This window comes from Hyla sarda, chromosome 4 (genome assembly GCF_029499605.1).
Source record: "Hyla sarda isolate aHylSar1 chromosome 4, aHylSar1.hap1, whole genome shotgun sequence".
Classification (NCBI taxonomy): Eukaryota; Metazoa; Chordata; class Amphibia; order Anura; family Hylidae; genus Hyla; species Hyla sarda.
Window position 1 is genome coordinate 305,650,848 of NC_079192.1, and position 25,395 is coordinate 305,676,242.

Genomic DNA, 25,395 nt, shown 5'->3' on the forward strand with positions numbered 1-25,395 from the left:
TTGACTATAATACTAACCTCTTAGCTACATTTGTATTGTGTATTGCTCATATGAATAAAATATTTATCCACCTAATGGCTCGTTACTGATTGTGTTGTGATGGGCTCACAGATATTGTTTAAGAATTTTTTTTCCTTTTTTTAAGAAATTTAAAAAGTAGCCTAGCCTGCCAGCATCATATTATAAAGCTGGAGGAGCTGAGCCAACTGATGAATAGTTTGGTGGGAAAAAAATATGTAGAATTTGTATTTTATTCACTTAAATCTCTGCCTATTCTGGGCTTAGGAGTCCAGTGGGTGGTCCTAATAAGATACACAGGGAAGACAACACCTACTGGATTCCTAAACCCAAAAGGAATGGGGTGGAGTGGCCTGGAGCCAGGGGCTTGGCAGGCACCAGTGGAGCGGCCTGGCCACTGGGTCATTCACCATGTGGGCATGGTGTTGTGGTGGTTGCCGCCAGCACTACGCCAGTGTTAGGTTAGAGACCCACTCTGACTAGGTGGCCTTGAAGTGGCAAGTGGGCTTGTACCTTTTGATCAAATGTATACTAACAACCTATTAATTTTTGGATTTATGCTGAGTAAATAGATCAAAATACAAATTGTGGATGTGCGGTTGTGTTTCTGTTTCTCTATTTTTGCTTTACAATGGTGGTCCTAATCAGATCACATTTACACAGGGAAGACAACACCTACTGGATTCCTAAACCCAAACTAAGCAGAGATTCAATCAGTAAATTACACTAAGTTAAGTTAGTTACACTAAATCTTTTTAGACAAAACGATATATCTGTTTAGCCCCCCCCCCCTATAACACGATGCCTGCTGATCAGACTGCATTTTCCTGGTGACAACTTTCCTTTCTAGAGTTTATGTGAGATTTATAAAAACTAATAGCTGTCTTCTTCTAGAAACAGTGCCATGCTTGTCCTCACTTTGTGTGTAGCATTGCAGCTTAGTTTCACTGAAAGGGAATGGAGCCTGGTTATATCAGTGCCGAGTACAGTACTTGGTAAATCCGACACTCCTATTGGCAATGCATGGAGTATGTGCCGTCTACCACTCTATTCAGCAGTGAGACCTGGGGTCCCGTTCTGGAGATCGTGGGGGGTCCCAGCAGTTGGATCCCTCGCAATCAGACAATTATCCCCTTATCACATTAATCCCTTCATAAGTAACAGAACTTGTAAAAATAAGCTATACTTAGGGAATTCGGATGAAATTTAAAGGACAATAATTGAAAGGTTTTTTTCTTTCTGGTTTTCTAAAAAGGATCATAATAGAATAGCCTAGAAACCAACTCTGCTTTGAACAGTTTATTACATTTAATCTGGGTCCGAGGCCTTCTAAATAGCCAATATGTAAAGGCACTATAGTTATTGGGTTCTAGATATTTTGGGAGTGTTTCATTGTGTAAGTACTATGGTAAACACACCATATTTTCATTGTAAATAAGAAGGTAATTACAGATTGTCCTTCAGAAGATCCCTGACTTAGTACTGATCTAAAGATTCTGCCTTCTCTGGATCTGGAAGGAATCAAGAGAACATTCTTTGCTGGATAACTGGCTTCTTTCCACCCTCATCACATCTGCTCCTAGAATTGGAAGCAGTCGAATAGGTCTGAGTTAGCTATTTCTCAGACATCTCAAACAGCTCTATATACATCAACTTTGTCGTGAAATTCTTATTGGGCCAAACCGTTTTATGATATGAGTGGTATTTGTAGGAGTGACCGAATCTTGCTTTATTGCTTTGTTGACATTGAATTAGGTTCCCTATGAAATTTGGAGGTTGTCCAAATCTTGTCTCTGGGGATGATGAGTTTTTTCCTGGAGGTTTGACCCCCTGGTCATTGCTTTAATTATGGATAAAGGGGTGGGGGCAAGGAAAGGCTGAATCTCATGTGTCTTTATTTTTACAAACTCTGAAGTTTTTGGGAAAAAATTCTGAACAGATGGGCAACAGCTGGTTCCTGTCTGTTCTCCCTCTGGGGAAAAGGATCATCATTAGATTCAGCTACCACATTAACTGAGACATTAAACCCGGCTGTCGGCACATCACATTTCCCACAATTCCCTGCAACATGCCTCAGATCTCCCTAGATAAAAAGGATCAGATATGTAAATTGTTTCTAATACAAGGACCTGACATATATATATATATATATATATATATATACACAATAAAATGTAGGAATATATATGTTTGATATCTGCATAAGCTGGCTCAGAGCCAAATATTGTAGGATAATTGCTGATTGTTAAAGGAAAACTGTCAGATATTTTCTTCAGCACTATCCACAGTACTGGTGGATAGTGCGGGAGACACTGAGTAAAACGAGCCCTACCTTGCCCAGATCCACCGGCCGATGGCCCGCAATTGTAGTTTTATTCTATGTGTATATCTTGCTGTAACTGGCACGGGCGGGGCTGCAGTTAAGCTGCAGAAGCTTCCAGTTAAGCTGCAGAAACCCCGCCCGTGCCAGTTACAGCAAGATATACACATAGAATAAAACTACAATTGGGGGCAAACAGCCAAGGGGATCCGGGTAAGGTAGGGCTCGTTGTAATCAGCGTCTCCTGAACTATCCACCAGTACCACCAGTGTGGATAGTGCAGAAGAAAATAACTGACAGTTTTCCTTTAGGGTTCCCCTTTTTCCATATAATCTTTTCCTTTACACTGTATATAAAGCTCCTTCTTAATGTATGTGATGAGTATTGTCACATTCTAACATAAACATAAAAATGAAAAATTTTCCAGGTACAGTGCCCATTCTGGCGGTCCAGTGGATCACTTGTGATGTTAGTGTACTTTTTTGATGTATATTAAATTGATGTATTTAAGTGTCAAGCAGCGGCTCTAAATCATTATCACACTATACAGCTCCTCTGATGCCGCCAGACCTCTAACTAAAAATAGCTTCTTCTTTTTCCATGATCCGGACTGAAGAAAAATCTCTCTTCCTTTTATGGTCAGAGGCAGTTTCTTCATACTTCAAACACTTCAAATCCCCCTCCGGCACTAAGCCAGTTTGCTGGGGGCATGTGCGATTTCATTTTCCTACTTTCCTTGTGTGGGTTTTTTGGGGATAGAATGAATTGTGAGGTAGATATGAACTATTTATTGGCATGATCTACAGCTACTGGCTGGATGCCATTTGGATAATATATTATTTAGATATTGTATTGTATTATTTACGGTAGGAGACAAAGTAGCTGACACAAAAAACAGCTGGTTCAGTCCCTGCAGTGTACATGTTTATATGGTAGGGTTTTCCTCCTACTGTATCTGTTTCTGTCAGGTTTGATACTCCTGCTTTGTAACCCATTATTCAGCAATGTAGATCATGATAAAACAAAATAAATCTTATTACAATTATATTGCAACCTCTTAAGGTGTCCTGTGGTATTCCTTTACAGCCTTCATGAATTGGATGTGCATCAATGACTCTTTGGCACCCATAGCATAGCCCCATCATTAGTTTTCTATTCCTTCCTTCCTCTATTCCTTCGTTAGGTACTAAGTACTGCATATCAAGACCACCCCACAAACTTGCCATTATGCACATGCTTGGACCTAGTTGTCTAGACATCACAATCGGACTCTTGTCAAAGTTCCTTTATATCCTTATACCTGCTTATTTTTTCTGCTTCAAAAACTGACCGTTCACTTGCTGCCTAATATTTCCAACCTTAACAAGCACCATTGTCATGAAATAATCAATGTTATTTACTTCACCTGGCAATGGTTTGAATGTTATAGATGAATGAATGGATAGACAGATGGAAAGGTATAGATATAAAGATAGATATTCACAAAAAGAAAGCAGCACTCCCAGTAATAGATAGGTAAGAAGAGGTGGATGGCACTCACGATTTGCAGTTAAAAATTCTTTATTGTGGTCAGGTCGTCTCACAGATATGGCCGACGGGCCGTTTCTCGCTATAGAGAGCTTTCTCAAGACCATGTGGTCTTGAGAAAGCGATCTATAGTGAGAAACAGCCCGTCGGCCATATCTGTGAGACGACCTGACCACAATAAAGAATTTTTAACTGCAAATCGTGAGTGCCATCCACCTCTTCTAACCTATTTATCACAACTCTATTTTAAGATTGAGCACCACGAAGCGGTTTACGTGCTGGACTGAATCAGATGTGAATAAAGGATCATCATCATCCCAATAAGTGCATAGCAGTGCCGACCACTACTCCCTTCTATTGGATTGACTACCAGTAATAGTGCACAGGTGCCAACACACCCGGGCCCTGGCTTAGGGTCCATGTTCACACAGTCTCCCAAAAAGAAGGCAGTAGCACTCCAATATAGTGAAGAAAAAGGGTCTTTATGTACCCCAACGTGCAGCTGCACGTTGGGGTAAATAAAGACCCGTTTTCTTCACTACATTGGAGTGCTACTGCCTTCTTTTGATAGATAGATAGATAGATAGATACCAAAAAGTCCACAGCACACCATTTAAAAAATGAACTAAAATGGTAGTTTATTCAGCATAAGATTTTAAAAGTGCATTAAACATATTGGCCCTTATTTACTATTCTAAACCCGACTTGTTTTGTGGGGGGGTTTTGGCGCATCTTTGTCTGCGACATGTCCCAGACATCGTGCGCCAGTCTGCGACACGATGCAAAAATTTTTCCCGACGGACCCGATGTGGATTCTCCCAAACCCAAAAAAGGGGCGTAACCCGACATTTCTGAGCTTTCCCAAGTATTTATAAAGGTTTCCAACCCGAATTTGTTGAATTGTTGTGGATTTTTTCCCGACAGCTCAGAGGAGTTGGAGACCAAAACCAACAAAACCCACATGCGACAAACAGGATGCGACATAATAATAAATACCAGGGGAAAAAAGCAGTCGGGTAAGAAAGCAAGATAGACTTACAACCCGATTTTCTAAGTAAATGAGGGCCATTGTGATGCTTCAGTCCTCTCACAAGGACCATTTGCAAGCCTAAATTTTGCAAAATCTTTAGGATAGATGTAGGGGTCAAGTCCTGGGAAAAAAGTGAGGGAACTCACCCAAGATTTCCACTCAAGAGCTGGTCCTGCAGGACTACTGCTAATGGGAATGGTGTTCCTGCTGTGAAAAAAAAGTGCAGGAACTCAGTTCCCACACATTCCTGCAGGACTTGAGCCCTGTATAGATGGATAGATAGATAACTGAAAACTAGATAGATAGATGATAGCTAGATATTACATAATATTAAAATAGGAAAATTTGAAATGAACAATTTCAGATTCAGCCGTATGTGACTAGCTTCCCACCTCATGTCCAGCCTAGAAGTAATATTAATTTTCATGAATGGGGTGAAGCATACCAATAAAGCAAACAACCTTATGCTAACCTACTTCCTGACAGGTAGTCCCTAGGAGAAGCTATAAGTGGTTGCAGTTACTGATGCATGTAACTGTATGGTGGAAGAAGACACATGGCCAGGTCTCAGTGCTTGCTACAAATATGGGGTTAATCAGCTTGTGAAGGAAATTGGGAGCGTGTGACACAGACACTTAACTGTTCTGTTTACAAGTAACATTCTTGATGGGATAAAAACAACCGAAAGACATGAGAGGTCAGGGAGCATGTGAGAAAGGACGCTTCGCATGTTGTGGAATGGAGGGTCATTGATGAGAGCAGCAGGAAGTGATGGAGTAATCCAAACCACAAACCCCAAACATGTATTTTGTGGGAACATGGTATGTATACTATATCGTGCCAGAGTATTTACTATAACTAACATCTAATCTTTTAAAAATCCTAAACCTTGTCTTGATCAAACTCAAGATCTGTTCTGGCCTATGTGGGCTAAAATAGTGTTGAAAAATATGTCTATCTATGCCTAGCCCAACTTATTAGAGTAACAGCTCAGTTCAGAGTATTTACTTTTTTTTAAAGGTTTTAATTTTTCCTATCGGTATTGGTCCCTATAGATTTTAATACATACAACTAATGTAGTAAGGAGGAATCTGGGCCATGCTTGGAATAACCAATTAAACCATTGAAGGATCATGTGAAGACAATGAAAGACAAAAAGGTATTCAATGAAGAAGGTAATGAAAGGATTGTACTATTGTCTTGTTCCCACTCAAAGATAGTAAAGGAGTATGTACAGGGGTGTGGAAATTATATTTAAAAAAAAAACTACTTGTCCACGGGACTAAAACGGAGCAAAATCTACTTGTCCCTCATGACCATCCACTTGTCCGGACCAATTTTCACTTTTACACTCTCGTTTTTACCTCCTCGCCCTATAATAGCCATAACTAACTACTAAAATGATACCTTTAAATTTTTCCATAACATATTCTCCGAAACAAAAATATTGGGAAAGTGAAATTCAAATAGTAAAAGATAATTTTGCACCTTTTGTGGTTTTCTTTTCTACGCCATTTACCTTGTAGTTGAGATAACATGTTATTTTGATACTTCAGACCGGCCTGATTACAGCAATACCAGATTTGTAAAGTTTCCGTCATGTTTTACTAATTAAAAAAATATAAACTCAGAATTTTTTTGTTTTTGTTTTTTAATTGCAATTTTCTGACCTCTGTAGCCTTAAAAAATGTGTTTTTTTTTTTGCATTCCAGGCTGTGTGAGAACAAATTTTTTGCTATTTATATTGGTATTGATCTGACTTTTTAATAGGGATTAACTTTTTTTCTGGGATATTATAAAAATTGCTGTGGTTTGGTATTTTTTTTTTTTTACATTTACGTCATTTACTGTATGGGATACATAATGTTATATTTTAATAGTTCGTATTACAATTAAGCACACAGCTATACCAAATATGTTTATTTTTATTATGTTTTTATATAGGAAAAGGGCGTGATTTGAACTTTTAATATGGAAGGGGTTAATGTGTATCTTTAAAACTTTTATTAAACATTTTTTTTCACACTTTATTAGTCCCTTAGGGGACTTTTAGGAGGAATCACTAGAATCCTCATACAGATCAATAGAGTTCTATTGAACTCCATTGATCTGTGTGCTCTGCGATCCATTGATAGAGCCTAGTCCAGCCAGGCTCTATCAATGACATAGATACGGACACCAAGGAAGCAGAGGTAAACCCTCCGGCTACCTCTATAGTGGATCGCGCTGCAGGGGGGGGGGGGGGATCCACCCCACTAGCCCACCAGGGAGCATTCACATGTCCCTTTTGATGTTGCTGTCAGCTTTGACAGCAGTGAACTAAGGGGTTAATAGCCAGTCGCGGTGATTGGGATCGCCGCATGGTGGCTATTAGTGGCGGCCCCCAGCTACTGAAATCAGCTGGGGCTGCAGAGTACGGAGCGGGCTGGTGTCGGGAGCCCGCTTCATACTCCCCTCTTAGCGCCGCCGTGCTTGTCGTGGGGCTTTCAGGTCTGGCCCTGCTTGCCCGAAGCAGGGCTAAGGCCCAGAAAAATTCACCTGCCCGGCACTGCATGTCCCGGGCGTCGGGTGATACAAATTCCACATCCCTGATGTACCATGCCATTTGTTACACAACACTGACAACTAGAGATATGTATACTCGGACAACAAAACAAAAACGTTTGGCTTATTATTTCCCATTGACTACAGTTGGAAATGTTTAAAAAAAAAAAAAAAACATGTGGTTTTCAAAATGAAATGAAATGTCAGATTGATTCCACCTATAAGCACATATTAAAATCAATAGGACCTTTAAAAACCTCCTGAAAAGCCACATGGAAAACGATATGGCTTTTCAGGAGTCAGCATCAAATGTGGTCAAACTATAGCCATGATCCTTTAAAATGAGGCTATGGTGGTTAAAGAATCGAACTCGCTATGGGGGAGATTTATCAAATCTTGCACAAAGGATAAGTGGTGCAGTTGCCCATAGCAACCAGATTGCTTCTTTCATTTTTCAGAGGCGTTTTTTAAAACAAAAGAAGCAATTTGATTAGTTGCTATGGCAATGGCATCACTCTTCCTCTGTGCAGGATTAAATAAATCTCCCCCTACCACACAAGAGCCATCTTGGATCGGGCGTCTTGGATTTCAACATGCAGGATCCTTTGTTCTGATGGGGCATATGTCATTGCAAAACTCCTCTAGCACCGGTTCATTCCCCTCTCCCCATTGAGAACACTTGCCCGATCATGCAGTAGGAATAGGTTCATGTCAGTAGGAATAGGTTCAGTTTGAACAACCCTTTGGTTGACAGATATCTAAGGTGCAGGTCCACATTTAATCAAACCCATTGCATCTGTTGTAGAAAGGATTAAAGTCACATAAGGTTCTGCTGGCTACAATCTGCAGAGAAATCTTAAGAAATATATGCAGGGCTCTAAATATTTCTCTCTGAAAAGAATACTCAATGATTATATCTATTATATATTATATTACTATATATTATAAATCTGGGAGCTCAGAAAAGACCATGGCCATGCTTATGTTAATAAACACCACCATACCACCCACTTCCCACAGCCATGGGATCAGCGTAAGACAAATTTTTAGCATATTGTAATTGAAAAAATAGTTCACAACCCCCTTAAAGAGGGATTCCATACTATGATATGCCATGATTTTATGATCAATAGGCACATTAGCCCCTTCAAAGGTTTCAGCTGCCCACTGTGCTGGAGACCTGCAGTACTACTCCAGCTCCCCAACATAGACAGGTGGCCAGAGAGGAGCACCACTAAGGAGAAAAAAATGAGACCACAGTGCCACCCCCTCATTTGAACGATGGATGAGATCCCAGACCCTTACTAATCATCACTGTGACAAGCCATTACTTTTTAAGTAGGGGATACCCCTTTAACCCCTTAAGGACGCAGAACGTAAATGTACGTCCTGATGAGGTGGTACTTAATACAGATCCCGGCATCTGCGGCAGTGCGCGATTTAAATGAACGATCGGATCGCCCGCAGCGCTGCTGCGGGGATCCGATCATTCAGAACGCCGGACGGAGGTCCCCTCTCCTTCCTCCAACCGGCTCCCGGCGTCTCCTGCTCTGGTCTGTGATCGAGCAGACCAGAGAAGAAGATGACCGATAATACTGATCTGTTCTATGTCCTATACATAGAACAGATCAGTATTAGCAATCATGGTATTGCTATGAATAGTCCCCTATGGGGACTATTCAAGTGTAAAAAAAAATGTAAAAAAATGGAAAAGTAAAAGTAAAAAAAAAATAGAAAAATCCCCTCCCCCAATAAAAAAGTAAAACATCAGTTTTTTCCTATTTTACCCCCAAAAAGCGTAAAAAACATTTTTTATAGACATATTTGGTATCGCTGCGTGCGTAAATGTCCGAACTATTAAAATAAAATGTTAATGATCCCGTACGGTGAACGGCGTGAACGAAAAAAAAAAAAAAGTCCAAAATTCCTACTTTTTTAATACATTTTATTTAAAAAATTATAAAAAATGTATTAAAAGTTTTTTATTTGCAAATGTGGTATCAAAAAAAAGTACAGATCATGGCGCAAAAAATGAGCCCCCATACCGCCGCTTATACGGAAAAATAAAAAAGTTATAGGTCATCAAAATAAAGGGATTATAAACGTACTAATTTGGTTAAAAAGTTTGTGATTTTTTTTAAGCACAACAATAATATAAAAGTATATAATAATGGGTATCATTTTAATCGTATTGACCCTCAGAATAAAGAACTCATTTTTACCATAAACTGTACGGCGTGAAAACGAAACCTTCCAAAATTAGCAAAATTGCGTTTTAATTTCCCCACAAAAATTGTGTTTTTTGGTTGCACCATACATTTTATGATATAATGAGTGATGTCATTACAAAGGACAACTGGTTGCGCAAAAAACAAGCCCTCATACTAGTCTGTGGATGAAAATATAAAAGAGTTATGATTTTTAGAAGGCGAGGAGGAAAAAATGAAAACGTAAAAATTAAATTGTCTGAGTCCTTAAGGCCAAAATGGGCTGAGTCCTTAAGGGGTTAAAGGGGTACTCTGGCGGAAAACAAATGTTTTCAAATCAACTGCTGCCAAAAACTTAAACAGATTTGTATATTTATATATTTATTTTGACTTGTAAAACTGACCACTAGGGGTCTCCCTACATGTACCGGCCACAAGTCTGTCATAGAGTTCAGACTCATGCACGAGTCCTAACTCTCATAGTGCAGCCCGGACACTAATGAGCACAGATCAGCTCCCTGCCTGTCAAACAGACAGACGGGAGCGAGCGCTGTGTGCGCTGCATGGCGCACCTCAGCTACATTGAACACTGCCTGCAGTGAGCAAGCTTTGAAAGAGGATTATGAAGGAAATACTGGGCAAAAAGGAAAAGGAAAAACTGCGGGGGGCAGATAATGAAGAGGGGAACATACCAGCAGCATAATATAAAGCAATGGAGATGGTGGCAGGTACTCTTTAAACTATTGGTTTATAAAACTCTTTAAAAACAATAAAAATATAAGGATATAATGAAGACGTGTACACATGAAAATGACTATTTCAAAACAGCATAAAAATACTGTCTCTGTTGATAGCATATATATAACAGGTTTTTACAATAGTTTGGAGTTAATAGTGCTGGCCAACTTATTCTTTGGCTATATATACATATTCTATCAGGTTGTTTAAAGAATCAAAAAGAGTCAATGCTCCTTCTATAAACCTGCACTTAAACAGTAGGCTTTTACCGAGGAACACCCAGAGGATTAATATTATAATGTGTTGAGGAAATCTCCAACCTTCGCCAGTCTAAGCATGATGGTGAGAGCCTCAGGGTTTTTCCAGCGGTTAAAGTGGTCACATCTGGAGCAGCTGCCTAGGACTTTTGCTGCCAAGACTATGTCCCAGTCCTGACAGGAAGTTGCTGCAAGGTTTGGCAGGTCACACATGCCTAGAGACAGTCCCACTCACCTTAAGGAAATGCATTCAGTATTATCATCTACACTGTCATAAATCTCATGGTGTAATTCTCCATAAATTACAAAAAAAAAAAAGGAAATATCATAATACTTGGCAACTAGGAGGTCTTACAATGCAGTGCATAGCAATACAATGCTTCTTATGGCAATAAGACGTGTTGTGTGATTATACTATAAATATTAAGGATACGGCACCAACATTTCCTGCAGCATTTTACACAGAATGGATTCACTCAGATAAGAGATTTATAATATATTTCCATTCCCCACAAGCAGATCTTCTTGTGGCCAGCAGTAAGTACATTTTACTTGCCTATGACTACTCTGCATGGAAAGAAACACAACACCTATAGCTGTGGACCACATATTTTACATTTAGGAATAAATTGCTTGGGAATATACTATGAATTTTATGCATAATGTCTAATGTACTGGAGGACTTATTTCATGAAGTCTGTGAATAGTTTAATACAAATGTAGCACAGACACAGATTTTGCTAAATTACGGGACAATGCAGCTTTGATATCGAAAAAGCATCTTTCAGTGTCAACTGTGCATTTCTTACAATTCACAAGCCCCTTTGTTGGGAACATTGAAAGTATTTTGCTTTTAAAGATGACTTAAGTTCTTAGAGTTTTTGAGTTTCTTATATTGTGCATTGGGCTTCTTCACAAACTCCAGATATAAATGTAACACTTCATGGTTTGTAGACAGCGGCAGCAGAGAGACTGTAGTGGTGCTGGAGTCTAGACAATGCTTGGAGGCATGAAAGGAGAACAGACTTGTGGTTTGAACATACAGGAAAGGAAGATTTTATGTGCCATAGAAACAGGGACCTGTGAGAATATTACTACAGACCTATGGGAAATATATATTTTTAAGGTTTAGAGAACAACAGGTGGAGCAAGCTCACAGGCTTACAGAAACTGAGTTATAGGTGATCATGAGACTAGGTATAGATGGCTAACAGACTAGGTCATATATGAATGACTAAAAGTATAAGATGGCTATAAGAGATGACTAGCAGATTAGGTTATATATGACTATAAGAGATGACTAGGAGACTAGGTTATATATGACTATAAGAGATGACTAGCAGACTAGGTTATATATGACTATAAGAGATGACTAGCAGACTAGGCTATATATGACTATAAGAGATGACTAGGAGACTAGGTTATATATGACTATAAGAGATGACTAGGAGACTAGGCTATAGATGACTATAAGAGATGACTAGGAGACTAGGTTATATATGACTATAAGAGATGACTAGGAGACTAGGTTATATATGACTATAAGAGATGACTAGGAGACTAGGCTATAGATGACTATAAGAGATGACTAGGAGACTAGGTTATATATGACTATAAGAGATGACTAGGAGACTAGGTTATATATGACTATAAGAGATGACTAGGAGACTAGGTTATAGATGATTATAAGAGATGACTAGGAGACTAGGCTATAGATGACTATAAGAGATGACTAGGAGACTAGGTTATATATGACTATAAGAGATGACTAGGAGACTAGGTTATAGATGACTATAAGAGATGACTAGGAGACTAGGCTATAGATGACTATAAGAGATGACTAGGAGACTAGGTTATAGATGACTATAAGAAATGACTAGGAGACTAGGTTATATATGACTATAAGAGATGACTAGGAGACTAGGCTATAGATGACTATAAGAGATGATTAGGAGACTAGGCTATAGATGACTATAAGAGATGACTAGGAGACTAGGTTATATATGACTATAAGAGATGACTAGGAGACTAGGTTATAGATGACTATAAGAGATGACTAGGAGACTAGGTTATATATGATTATAAGAGATGACTAGGAGACTAGGCTATAGATGACTATAAGAGATGACTAGGAGACTAGGTTATATATGATTATAAGAGATGACTAGGAGACTAGGCTATAGATGACTATAAGAGATGACTATGAGACTAGGTTATAGATGACTATAAGAGATGACTAGGAGACTAGGTTATATATGACTATAAGAGATGACTATGAGACTAGGTTATAGATGACTATAAGAGATGACTAGGAGACTAGGTTATAGATGACTATAGGATTTAACCGAGTATATATATATATATATATATATATATATATATATATATATATATGTTATAGATGACTAAACTAGAAGAAGAAAAGACTAGGGGGCTGTAGATGACTGTAAGACTAGGCTATGAGAAATGACAAGGAGACAGGTTATATATGACTAGGTTATAGATGACTGACAGATTTCTAAGAGACCAGGTTATAGATGGAGAGATAAGAGATGACTAGCAGATTAGGTTATATATGATTATAAGAGATGACTAGGAGAGTAGGCTATAGATCACTAAAACAGATAACTAGGAAACTAGTTTATAGATGACTATAAGAGATGATTAGGAGCCTTGTCTATAGATGAATAGAATAGTTGACTATAAGACTAAGTGGCTGTGGATGATTTAAAGAATAGCATATGAGAGATGACTAGGAGACTAGGTTATAGGTGACTGTAAGATATACCTATGAGATAAGGTTACATAGATGACTATGAGAGATGACTAGGAGACTAGGTTATAGGTGACTGTAAGATATACCTATGAGATAAGGTTACATAGATGACTATGAGAGATGACTAGGAGACTAGGTTATAGGTGACTGTAAGATATACCTATGAGATAAGGTTACATAGATGACTATGAGAGATGACTAGGAGACTAGGTTATAGGTGACTGTAAGATATACCTATGAGATAAGGTTACATAGATGACTATGAGAGATGACTAGAAGACTAGGTTATAGGTGACTGTAAGATATACCTATGAGATAAGGTTACATAGATGACTATGAGAGATGACTAGAAGACTAGGTTATAGGTGACTGTAAGATATACCTATGAGATAAGGTTACATAGATGACTATGAGAGATGACTAGGAGACTAGGTTATAGGTGACTGTAAGATATACCTATGAGATAAGGTTACATAGATGACTATGAGAGATGACTAGACTAGGTTATAGGTGACTATAAGATATACCTATGAGATAAGGTTACATAGATGACTATGAGAGATGACTAGGAGACTAGGTTATAGGTGACTGTAAGATATACCTATGAGATAAGGTTACATAGATGACTATGAGAGATGACTAGAAGACTAGGTTATAGGTGACTGTAAGATATACCTATGAGATAAGGTTACATAGATGACTATGAGAGATGACTAGAAGACTAGGTTATAGGTGACTGTAAGATATACCTATGAGATAAGGTTACATAGATGACTATGAGAGATGACTAGACTAGGTTATAGGTGACTGTAAGATATACCTATGAGATAAGGTTACATAGATGACTATGAGAGATGACTAAACATTAGGTTATAGATGACTATGTTTTCATAGAAAATCTAGAATCAATATCCTTATTACACCCGTAAGTGTACTTTTAAATTATTATCTATTTCTCTAAACTATTTATGAGTTCAGACAACTAGACACAAGTTTTTCCCATTTTGTAAGTGTGGCCCCTGGAATGACATATCAGGGATTATCACTGCAGGTCTGAGCTCTGACCATTTACATACACACACGTATACACAGTAAAACCTATGGATCTGCTGCAGTGACCTCAGTACAGCCATAGATGCTGCTTTAAATATGTACGTGAATAACCCAATACCACGGTTCCACATTAGTGGCCTCTAAGGTCTCTATTCAGAGGCCAATGCATAAATAAAAGTATGTAACTTCCCGCAATTTACTGAACTCCACATCTTTTAACAATTACCTTATGGGACTAATGATGGATGAAGTATACTAACTTTTGTTTTTCAAAGACATATGTATAGTTTTGCACATTTAAAAATATTTTGTAACATTATAAAGAAAATTGTATTATAGCGTTGTTTTGTAATGTTGATCTAATGCACTGCAAGAAAAAATCAAGTCAGTAAAGTGCATTGTAATTGTCCTTGTAGTGCGCCAGATGGATTTACTGGTACAAGTTAGGAAAGTCATGACTTACCTTTTCCAAGGCATTCTTAAGAGATTTTGATCCCCCTTGGGTTGCACAAGCACGAGTCTGTAGAGAGAGGACTTTCCTGAACTAGATTCTAACCATCTGGGGGAAAAGACCTTTTTTCTTTTACCTTATATGAGCTGGAGGGAAGAGAGGCCAGGCTGTTATAAGGCACATCTGTCAGGTCCTTGAGGGATGCCATTGGTTGGGGGTGTAGTCACGTGACACCCCCTCCTTTTCTTGCCTTGACCTGTGACAGTTTAGGAGGTTTTCAGTTTTACCCACTAAGGACTGACTGTTTGACAATTTTCATATTTCTTCTAAATTTGGAGTTTTCAGACAATGCTAGGAGGCTTGGCTGAGATACCAAGAACCATGTGGGAATCATTAGGGTTGAAAGAGAAGGGGGGTGAAACAGAGCGATGGGGGAGGGACAAAAACAGAGAGAAATAGAGGAGGGAGAGTGAGACCAACTCTGTGCCAGCAAGTTGTCTGGGAACACTAAAGAACCAAACTGAAAGGGTCTTGCATCTATTAACCAATTCCCCTCCATGCATCCCTTGTGGCGTACAAGAGGTTAATGGGACTTCCTGCTTACTGCTTTTAAAGAGTGTGGGAATTTTCTTAGTTCTCAGTTTGTATGAGAAATGAAAATGGGGGGACTGCAAGTGAACCGCTACCATTACCCTCCTCTGTCCAAAATAGACACGTTCCCACAAATATGACAGTGTTCAGGGCATGAAGTGCCTGAGACGGGGCCCATCATACATGTGCAGATGTGTTTATAGAGCTTTAGATGAGAGGCACAAACGTCATAAATGTCACATAAAGAGAAATACTCTCTCATTTCAGGAGCCGGAGGTTCTGCAAATATTTACTAACCAGAAACGTCATCCAAAAGGATCTAATGTATATAAGGATAACTCTAATAACAGCAGGGAAACTTATCTGCAAATACTTATTGGAATATTTCTATATTCCAACCTATATGCTATAATATATGTCGGAACAACTTTTTGCTGGTGTTCCAATCTATACCCATGGTATATAGAAATGTGAACCCTGCCTTAGACTGGTACAATACTTTGTAATGTGGTATTTGCACAATCTATAAATAATATAATTATAAATTGTATCTGTAATGTGAAAATATATATATATATATATATATATATATTTTACATATTTTTTGTTTGGAGCTCCTAGTAAGCTTCCTAGTGGGAAGAGTAATTGTTATTTCTTGGTGTGTTCATAACTGTGTTTCTCATACCTGTCTTTGTTCAAGGTAACTATTAGATTGTTTTGTGTTTCTTTTTCTTAGAATCAGGGACCTATACTACACTGCTCAAAAAATAAAGGGAACACTTAACCCCTTAAGGACTGAGCCCTTTTTCACCTTAAGGACTCGGCCATTTTTTGCAAATCTGACCACTGTCACTTTTAACATTAATAACTCTGGAATGCTTTTAGTTATCATTCTGATTCCGAGATTGTTTTTTCATGACATATTCTACTTTAACTTAGTGGTGACATTTTTTGGTAACTTGCATCCTGTATTGGTGAAAAATCCCAAAATTTGATGAAAAATTAGAAAATTTTGCATTTTTCTAACTTTGAAGCTCTCTGCTTGTAAGGAAAATGGATATTCCAAATAATTTTTTTTTATTCACATTTACAATATGTCTACTTTATGTTTGCATCATAAAATTGATGAGTTTTTACTTTTGGAAGACACCAGAGGGCTTCAAAGTTCCGCAGCAATTTTCCAATTTTTCACAAAATTTTGAAACTCGCTTTTTTTTCAGGGACCAGTTCAGGTTTGAAGTGGATTTGAAGGGTCTTCATATTAGAAATACCCCATAAATGACCCCATTATAAAAACTGCACCCCCCCCCCCCCAAAGTATTCAAAATGACATTTAGTAAGCTTTTTAACCCTTTACGGGTTTCACAGGAATAGCAGCAAAGTGAAGGAAAAAATTCACAATCTTCATTTTTTACACTCGCATGTTCTTGTAGACCCAATTTTTTAATTTTTGCAAGGGGTAAAAAGGAGAAAATTTTTACTTGTATTTGAAACCCAATTTCTCTCGAGTAAGCACATACCTCATATGTCTATGTAAAGTGTTCGGCGGGCGCAGTAGAGGGCTCAGAAGGGAAGGAGCGTCAAATGGTTTTTGGGGGGCATGTCACCTTTAGGAAGCCCCTATGGTGCCAGAACAGCAAAAAACCCCACATGGCATACCATTTTGGAAACTAGACCCCTCGGGGAACGGAACAAGGGGTAATGTGAACCTTAATACCCCACAGTTCACGACTTTTGCATATGCAAAAAAAAAAAAATTTTTTTACCTAAAATGCTTGGTTTCCCTAAAGTTTTACATTTTTAAAAAGGGTAAGATCAGAAAATACCCCCCAAAATTTGAAGCCCAATTTCTCCCGATTCAGAAAACACCCCATATGGGGGTTAAAAGTGCTCTGCTGGCGCACTACAGGTCTCAGAAGAGAAGGAGTCACATTTGGCTTTTTTGAAGGAAATTTTGCTCTGGGGGCATGCCGCATTTAGGAAGCCCCTATGGTGCCAGGACAGCAAAAAAAAAAAAACATGGCATACCATTTTGGAAACTAGACCCCTCAGGGAACGTAACAAGGGGTAAAGTGAACCTTAATACCCTACAGGTGTTTCACGACTTTTGCATATGTAAAAAAAAATAAAAAAATTTACCTAAAATGCTTGGTTTCCCAAAAAATGTACATTTATACAAAGGGTTAAAGCAGAAAATACCCCCCAAAATTTGAAGCACAATTTCTCCCGATTCAGAAAACACCCCATATGGGGGTTAAAGGGGTCTGTTGGCGCACTACAGGTCTCAGAAGAGAAGGAGTCACATTTGGCTTTTTGAAAGCAAATTTTGCTCTGGGGGCATGCCGCATTTAGGAAGCCCCTATGGTGCCAGGACAGCAAAAAAAAAACACATGGCATACCATTTTGGAGCCCTCGGGGAATGTAACAAGAGGTTAAGTGAACCTTAATAACCCACAGGTGTTTCACGACTATTGCATATGTAAAAAAAATTTTTAACACAATTTCTCCCGAGTACGGCGATACCCCATATGTGACCCTTAACTGTTGCCTTGAAATACGACAGGGCTCCAAAGTGAGAGCGCCATGCGCATTTGAGGCCTAAATTAGGGATTGTATAGGGGTGGACATAGGAGTATTCTACGCCAGTGATTCCCAAACAGGGTGCCTCCAGCTGTTGTAAAACTCCCAGCATGCCTGGACAGTCAACGGCTGTCCGACAATACTGGGAGTTGTTGTTTTGCAACAGCTGGAGGCTCCGTTTTTGAAACCGTGGCATACCAGACGTTTTTCATTTTTATTGGGGAGGGGAGGGGGGCTGTGTAGGGGTATGTGTATATGTAGTGTTTTTTACTTTTTATTTTATTTTTTGTGTTAGTGTAGTGTAGTGTTTTTAGGGTACAGTCGCACGGGCGGGGGTTCACAGTAGTTTCTCGCTGGCAGTTTGAGCTGTTGCAGAAAATTTGCTGCAGCTCAAACTTGCAGCCCGATACTTACTGTAAACCTCCGCCCATGTGAGTGTACCCTGTACATTCACATTGGGGGGGACATCCAGCTGTTGCAAAACTACAACTCCCAGCATGCGCTGACAGACTGTACATGCTGAGAGTTTTAGTTTTGCAACAGCTGTAGGCACACTGGTTATGTATCACTGAGTTTGTGACCTTACTCAGTGTTTCAAAACCAGTGTGCCTCCAGCTGTTGTAAAACTACAACTCCCAGCATGTACGGTGCATGGTGTAAGGTGACTGCTGGGAGTTGTAGTTTGCAACAGCTGGAGGCACACCGGTCGTGAAACACTGAGTTAGGTAAAAAAAAAAAACTCTAAGTTTCACAACCAGTGTGCCTTCAGCTGTTGCAAAACTACAACTCTCAGCAGTCACCGACAGCCAACGGGCATGCTGGGAGTTGTAGTTATGCAACCAGCAGATGCACCACTACAACTCCCAGCATGCACTTTAGCTGTTTGTGCAAGCTGGGAGTTGTAGTTATACAACAGCTGAAGGTACACTTTTCCATAGAAAAAATGTGCCTCCAGCTGTTGCAAAACCATAAGTCCCAGCATGCCCATGAGGGAATGCTGGGAGTTGTGGTGGTCTGCCTCCTGCTGTTGCATAACTACAGCTCCCAGCATGCCCTTTTTGCATGCTGGGAGCTGTTGCTAAGCAACAGCAGGAGGCTGTAACTCACCTCCTGCTGCTGCTCCATCGCAGGAAAGTCCCTCGCCGCCGCCGTCGCTCCTGGGGCCCCGATCCCAACATGGACGCCGGGGATCGGGGTCCCCAGCACCCGGGGTCGTCTTCCCGCACCCGCTCACTGCCTCCGGAAGAGGGGCGGAGCGGGTGCGGGAGTGACACCCGCAGCAGGCGCCCTGATTGGTCGGCCGGTAATCCGGCCGACGAATCAGGGCGATCGTGAGGTGGCACCAGTGCCACCTCACCCCTGCAGGCTCTGGCTGTTCGGGGCCGTCAGAGACGGCCCCGAACAGCCAGTAATGCCGGGTCACCGGGTCACTGGAGACCCGATTGACCCGGAATCACCGCAGATCGCTGGACTGAATTGTCATATTGGCATAATGACCCCCCTGGGCGATATGCCGGGATGCCTGCTGAACGATTTCAGCAGGCATCCGGCTCCGGTCCCCAACCGGCTAGCGGTGGAGGCCGGAATTCCCACGGGCGTATGGATACGCCCTGCGTCCTTAAGGACTCGGAATGCAGGGCGTATCCATACGCCCTGTGTCCTTAAGAGGTTAAACAACACAATGTAACCCCAAGTCAATCACACTTCTGTGAAATCACACTGTCCACTCAGGAAACAACACTGATTGACAATCAATTTCACATGCTGTTGTGCAAATGGGACAGACAACAGGTGGAAATTATAGGCAATTAGCAAGACACCCCCAATAAAGGAGTGGTTCTGCAGGTGGTGACCACAGACCACTTCTCAGTTCCTATGCTTCCTGGCTGATTTTTTGGTCACTTTTGAATGCTGGCGGTGCTTTCACTCTAGTGGTAGCATAAGACAAAGTCTACAACCCACATAAGTGGCTCAGGTAGTGCAGCTCATCCAGGATGGCACATCAATGCGAGCTGTGGCAAGAAGGTTTGCTGTGTCTGTCAGCATAGTGTCCAGAGCATGGAGGCGCTACCAGGAGACAGGCCAGTACATCAGGAGATGTGGAGGAGGCCGTAGGAGAGCAACAACCCAGCAGCAGGACCGCTACCTCCACCTTTGTGCAAGGAGGAGCACTGCCAGAGCCCTGCAAAATGACCTCCAGCAGGCCACAAATGTGCATGTGTCCACTCAAACGGTCAGAAATAGACTCTGGTATGAGGGCCCGACATCCACAGGTGGGGGTTGTGCTTACACAGCCGGACACTGTGCATGATGTTTGACATTTGCCAGAGAACAGCAAGATTGGCAAATTCGCCACTTGCGCCCTGTGCTCTTCACAGATGAAAGCAGGTTCACACTGAGCACATGTGACAGGGTCTGGAGATGCCATGGAGAACGTTCTGCTGCCTGCAACATCCTCCAGCATGACCAGTTTGGTGGTGGGTCAGTAATGGTGTGGAGTGGGATTTCTTTGGGGGGCCGCACAGCCCTCCATGTGCTTGCCAGAGGTAGCCTGACTGCGATTAGGTACCGAGATGAGACCCCTTGTGAGACCATTTGCTGGTGCGGTTGGCTCTGGGTTCCTCCTAATGCAAGACAATGCTAGACCTGGAATGTGCTGGAGTGTGTCAGCAGTTCATGCAAGAGGAAGGCATTGATGCTATGGACTGGCCCGCCCGTTCCCCAGACCTGAATCCAATTGAGCACATCTGTGACATCATGTTTCGCTCCATCCACCAATGCCACGTTGCACCACAGACTGTCCAGGAGTTGGCAGATGCATTAGTCCTGGTCTGCGGGGACATGCCTCAGGAGACCATCTGTCACCTTATCAGGAGCATGCCCATGCATTGTAGGGAGGTCATACGGGCACGTGGAGGCCACACAAACTACTGAGCCTCATTTTGACTTGTTATGAGGACATTACATCAAAGTTGGATCAAAATGTGATTTTGAGTGTGACTCCATATCCAGACCTCCATGGGTTGATAAATTTGATTTCCATTGATCATTTTTGTGTGATTTGGTTGTCAGCAGATTCATCTATGTAAAGACGAAAGTATTTCATACAATTAGTTCATTCATTCAGATCTAGGATGTGTTATCTTAGTGTTATTTTTTTGAGCAGTGTATATACAAAAGCTCTCATCAGAGGCGTTTGCTTTGGGCAATCTGTACTTGATATAAGGATCCCTTGAAAATAAACCAATCACAAATGCTCCCCTCATGGACACCCAAGAATGAACCAAAATCAGTGGGTAAATCTGGCAGTAATTGTTTAATTTCACAGCAGCACCACCACTGGAGAAATAAAGTATTACACAGTACACATTCAAGTCAGTAGACAGGTTAGGTCTTTCAGACCACAGAGATGCTCTTTGTAACTCAAAATTCTCTAATAAGGAATATAGAAAAGTGTTTTCCATATCAGACAACCACTTTTAATTGAGGAGTATGAATGATGATGTCATTGGGGGAGATTTATCAAAACCTGTCTGGAGGAAAAGTTGCTGAGTTGCCCATAGCAACCAATTAGATTGCTTCTTTCATTTTTCAGAGGCCTTGTTAAAAATGAAAGAAGCGATCTGATTGGTTGCTATGGACAACTCAGCAACTTTTCCTCTGGACAGGTTTTGATAAATCTCCCCCATTGTCCTCTAAACTGCCCTATGCAACCAGTTGTAAACACATACAAAATTGACACTTTTCATGAAAACTGTGGCGTCGGTCGGCAGGCTGGACACGGAAAGACACGAAAAGGCATGGAATGGAATGCGAAAAATTATCTGAGAAGTGGTGTACACCTTCCTAACAGCTCACTACATTAGGCTTCAAATTGATGCTTTTGTAATGCCATTCTGTCACACGTAGTGGTACAATCTGGCAATTCTGTGTTTATATATCCTACTATTATTGCTGTACTGATATAGCTGTTCTTTTTTGAAAATAATTTGAATAATGCAATTAAAAAAGTGTTAAAAAAAACTGCAGCATTCTAGCAGTGATTAAAATTTTAGGGTAGGGTCACACATGCCATATTTTTCTGTGTGTTTTGCTGTGTAGCAAAATATGGCATGTGTGTCCCTACCCTTAACTGCATTTTCCTTATTGGTTCAGTTATGCTATTAGTGCTCTAAACTCTGGTGAAGCCTGACTATCCAGAGTATTAATACTCTAGTAACAGAAGTAGCAGTAGTTGAAGCATTTGTATGTGCCTAATACAGACCAGATATTCTGTGATCATCTTTTGTACAAAGTAACATGTCCAAGAACTTGTCTTAAAATAAAAAATTATATTGAAGGGATTTGTTGAGCAGTATGATGCGTTCCAGTGAAGTTATACAGATCATGTGATGATAGCAGATGAATTATATTGGCCTTGGTTAATCTGATAGTATATATCTACTCAACGAACAACTTTCTAGTGCACCAATCCTTTCCAAAACCAAGAAACGGTAGGTCACTACCCCTGGCACAGCTCGACCACACAGGCGGCTGAGGAATTCGAGGCACAGGTAGGATACGGCAACTAGTGGTCAGGATAGCAGAAGGTCAGGGCTGGCAGCATAGTAGCGTAGTCCGGAACGTAGCAAGTGGTCAGTAGGCAGACGGCAAAGGAGCAAAGTCAGGTCACGGAGCAAGGGTATGATACACGACAAGGCAGTACACATGAACGCTTTCTCTCATGCACTAGGGCAGCAAAGATCCGGCAGGGAAGTGTGGGAGGTGGAGGAATTTATTAAGTGAGCACAGGTGTTAATTAATGGGCGCACTGGCCCTTTAAATTTCAGAGCTCAGGCGCGCGCGCAGCCTAAGGGATGTGGACACGCACCAGACGGAGCACAGAAGCTCAGGAGAGTGCAGCAGGAGCAGGTGGTGCGTGACTGGTTGGGATTCGCATGCGGGCTTGTCCCGCGATGCGAATCCCAGCCCCGCCGGCGGCATCAGTAGAAGGGGCCATGCGCTCACGGCCAGCGTGTGCATATGGAGCGCTAAACATGACACTTACCTGTATTAAAAACACCTGTAAGTCAAAAATCTTGCTGGTTGATGGGGGATCAAATACTTTTACTGGGTAAAATGCTAATCAAGTCATAACTTATTTGAAATTAGTTTTTCTTGATTTCATCTGTTTTTATTCTGTCTTTCACTTTTCAAACAAACCTACAATTAAATTTATAAACTGATCATTTTTTTTGTCTGTGGGCAAATGTACAAAACTAGCTGAGGATCAAAGTTTTTTTTTACTTGGCTGTATGCCAAGTAATTCCTTTTGATACTGAGGATGCTCCTTGTCATGGTTAAATAAACTCAGCTGCTCTAATCTTTTTCAAGCCCAACGTGCCTGAATCCTTGCAGATTTCTAATTGTCAAATGCATTGACCAGAGTCACATGAGTAGCAAAGACAGAGTTGTTTGAGGCACTCTAGTGATATTGTATAGAAGAAAAAAGCAGATTTAGGGTATGTGCAAACCCCTTGCCTGTATACAGTGCATCACAACCTTACTCTCTCTTGTAGTTAGTATGGGGAGGTCCTGGCATGAAGCTTCCACTGATATCATTGGGAGCCTCAAAGTTGCACCATGCACTTTTTCTGAGTAGTTCCATGTCTCCCACTGAAATCAATGGGAGATGTTTGTTTTACAGTGAAACCATGTGGGTTTTTATGTAGAAACTGGCAAAAGTCATGCAGATTGTGCTCATGTGAACATATTCCTAGACAATTTTTGTATCATTTGTCATGTTTTTAAGAAAACGAACATGTGAAATTCCTAATGTACAGCCAACTAAATAGAGTTTAAGTATTCAATGTTGGGTAAGAAATGCCTGAATAAACATGACTGATACATAATGGTATTTAGATAAAAATGATAGGGTGGAAGTCGGAGGAGGGTTGCAACTGCACAAGCAAAGCTCTTCTGCATGACTATGGTCATACATAGTCACCGTGAGATTACCGTTTTTCCTTTTAGAGACTGGGCCTTTATTAGCAAGGTGAGGGTTCAGGACATTTTCTTGGAGCTTGGAGGAGATGGGTGTTTTATATCCACTGTTGTTGGCCTTGTTATAGATTCAACTGCACCTCTTATTGCCTTTACTTTTGAGAAGGCATTGGCATAGTTAAGGGCCAATCTGACTGTCTCTGTGGCTATGGGACCTGTATCTGGTACTGTCCCCACTGACATAGTTTTATGCCACTATTCCAGGTACTTGTATATTAGCAATACATCTGGTACTGTTTTGCACTAGTTCTATTTAAAAATATTTCACAAAAATGAAATTCAGAGGTTGAGGAGTTTATAATCTTGAGTTCTGCCTCAAGGGGCAAAAAGCTATTTCTAAACTAAATACAGTTGTTATGTCTCGCAGTCAATATTTGTATATTTAGTGTGCATAGCAGCTAACAAATGTGTGGAGAACTTTGATGACATGTTTTAGGCTCTTTCCCCTTCATTTGTACACACACAATGAGATAAGTGCATACAATAGGAATGTAAACAGTTGAGGAGCAGACTCCGCATGGACTCAGCAGTGCACACACTGGCTTAGGAAATATTAATGTACAATAGGAGCATATGAAAGGATTGCCTACTGAGCTGACCCAAAAGAGTCTAAAGAGGAGCATAAAGTTACTATGAAGAGCTTTATGTGTCAAATGAAAAAAGCAGTTTGTTGCCACATCAAAAAGTAAAGATTTATTTGCACAAAAACTTTGACACCATGTTTTGACACAGGGACCTTTTTATGTGTACAACCCCTGGGTGGGTCAACGCTTGGTGTCATTTTCTCAGAAATACGTAGCAAAGTTTGTATGAAAACAGCTTTCTACAGATGGGTGCTTCTTCATATGGAGGAGTTTCTAGCTTGGCTAATAATCCCTAGTCATGTTCAAAGTGGTATTCCAACACCCAAAAATTTTTTAATTAAAAGAAAGCATACTCACCTGCCCCTTTCCCCTAGCCACTGTCATTCCATGAGCTCCCAGTTCCTGTTGCTGATGCTTTTTCCACATTGATCTCAGAAGTGACCTACCTTGGCCAGTAATTGGCTAAATAGGCACTTCTTGTGCAGAAAGCAACTGTACGTAATGCATACTGGGAGCTGTCAAAATGGCAGTGATGGGGGATAAAGACAGGTGAGTATGTTTTCTTTTTATTTCCATAGTACCCTGTACACTGTGATTGAGAGGGCTTACATTAAAACCAATAAAAGTATGTTACTAAAGGACTCAAATATGCCTAATGGATTAACTGAAAAATATTT

General features: G+C 40.5%; 1 protein-coding gene and 1 long non-coding RNA gene across 3 annotated transcripts in view; one reads left to right on the forward strand and one right to left on the reverse strand.

The window, feature by feature from the left end:
* The window catches only part of IL17B (interleukin 17B), a 115,918-nt gene that overhangs the window by 24,382 nt on the left and 66,141 nt on the right, over nucleotides 1–25,395 (forward strand). Inside the window, exon 1 of one of the 2 annotated variants that reach the window (XM_056574760.1) lies at nucleotides 6,047–6,070. The exons of the other annotated variant lie outside the window; for it this stretch is intronic. Coding sequence (XP_056430735.1) covers nucleotides 6,062–6,070 — 9 coding nt within the window. The 5' untranslated portion in view covers nucleotides 6,047–6,061. Of the gene's footprint in view, nucleotides 1–6,046; nucleotides 6,071–25,395 lie in introns of those variants that run through there. 2 annotated transcript variants of the gene reach the window in all.
* The window catches only part of LOC130369457 (uncharacterized), a 72,624-nt gene that overhangs the window by 668 nt on the left and 46,561 nt on the right, over nucleotides 1–25,395 (reverse strand). The gene's annotated exons all lie outside the window — the stretch shown is intronic.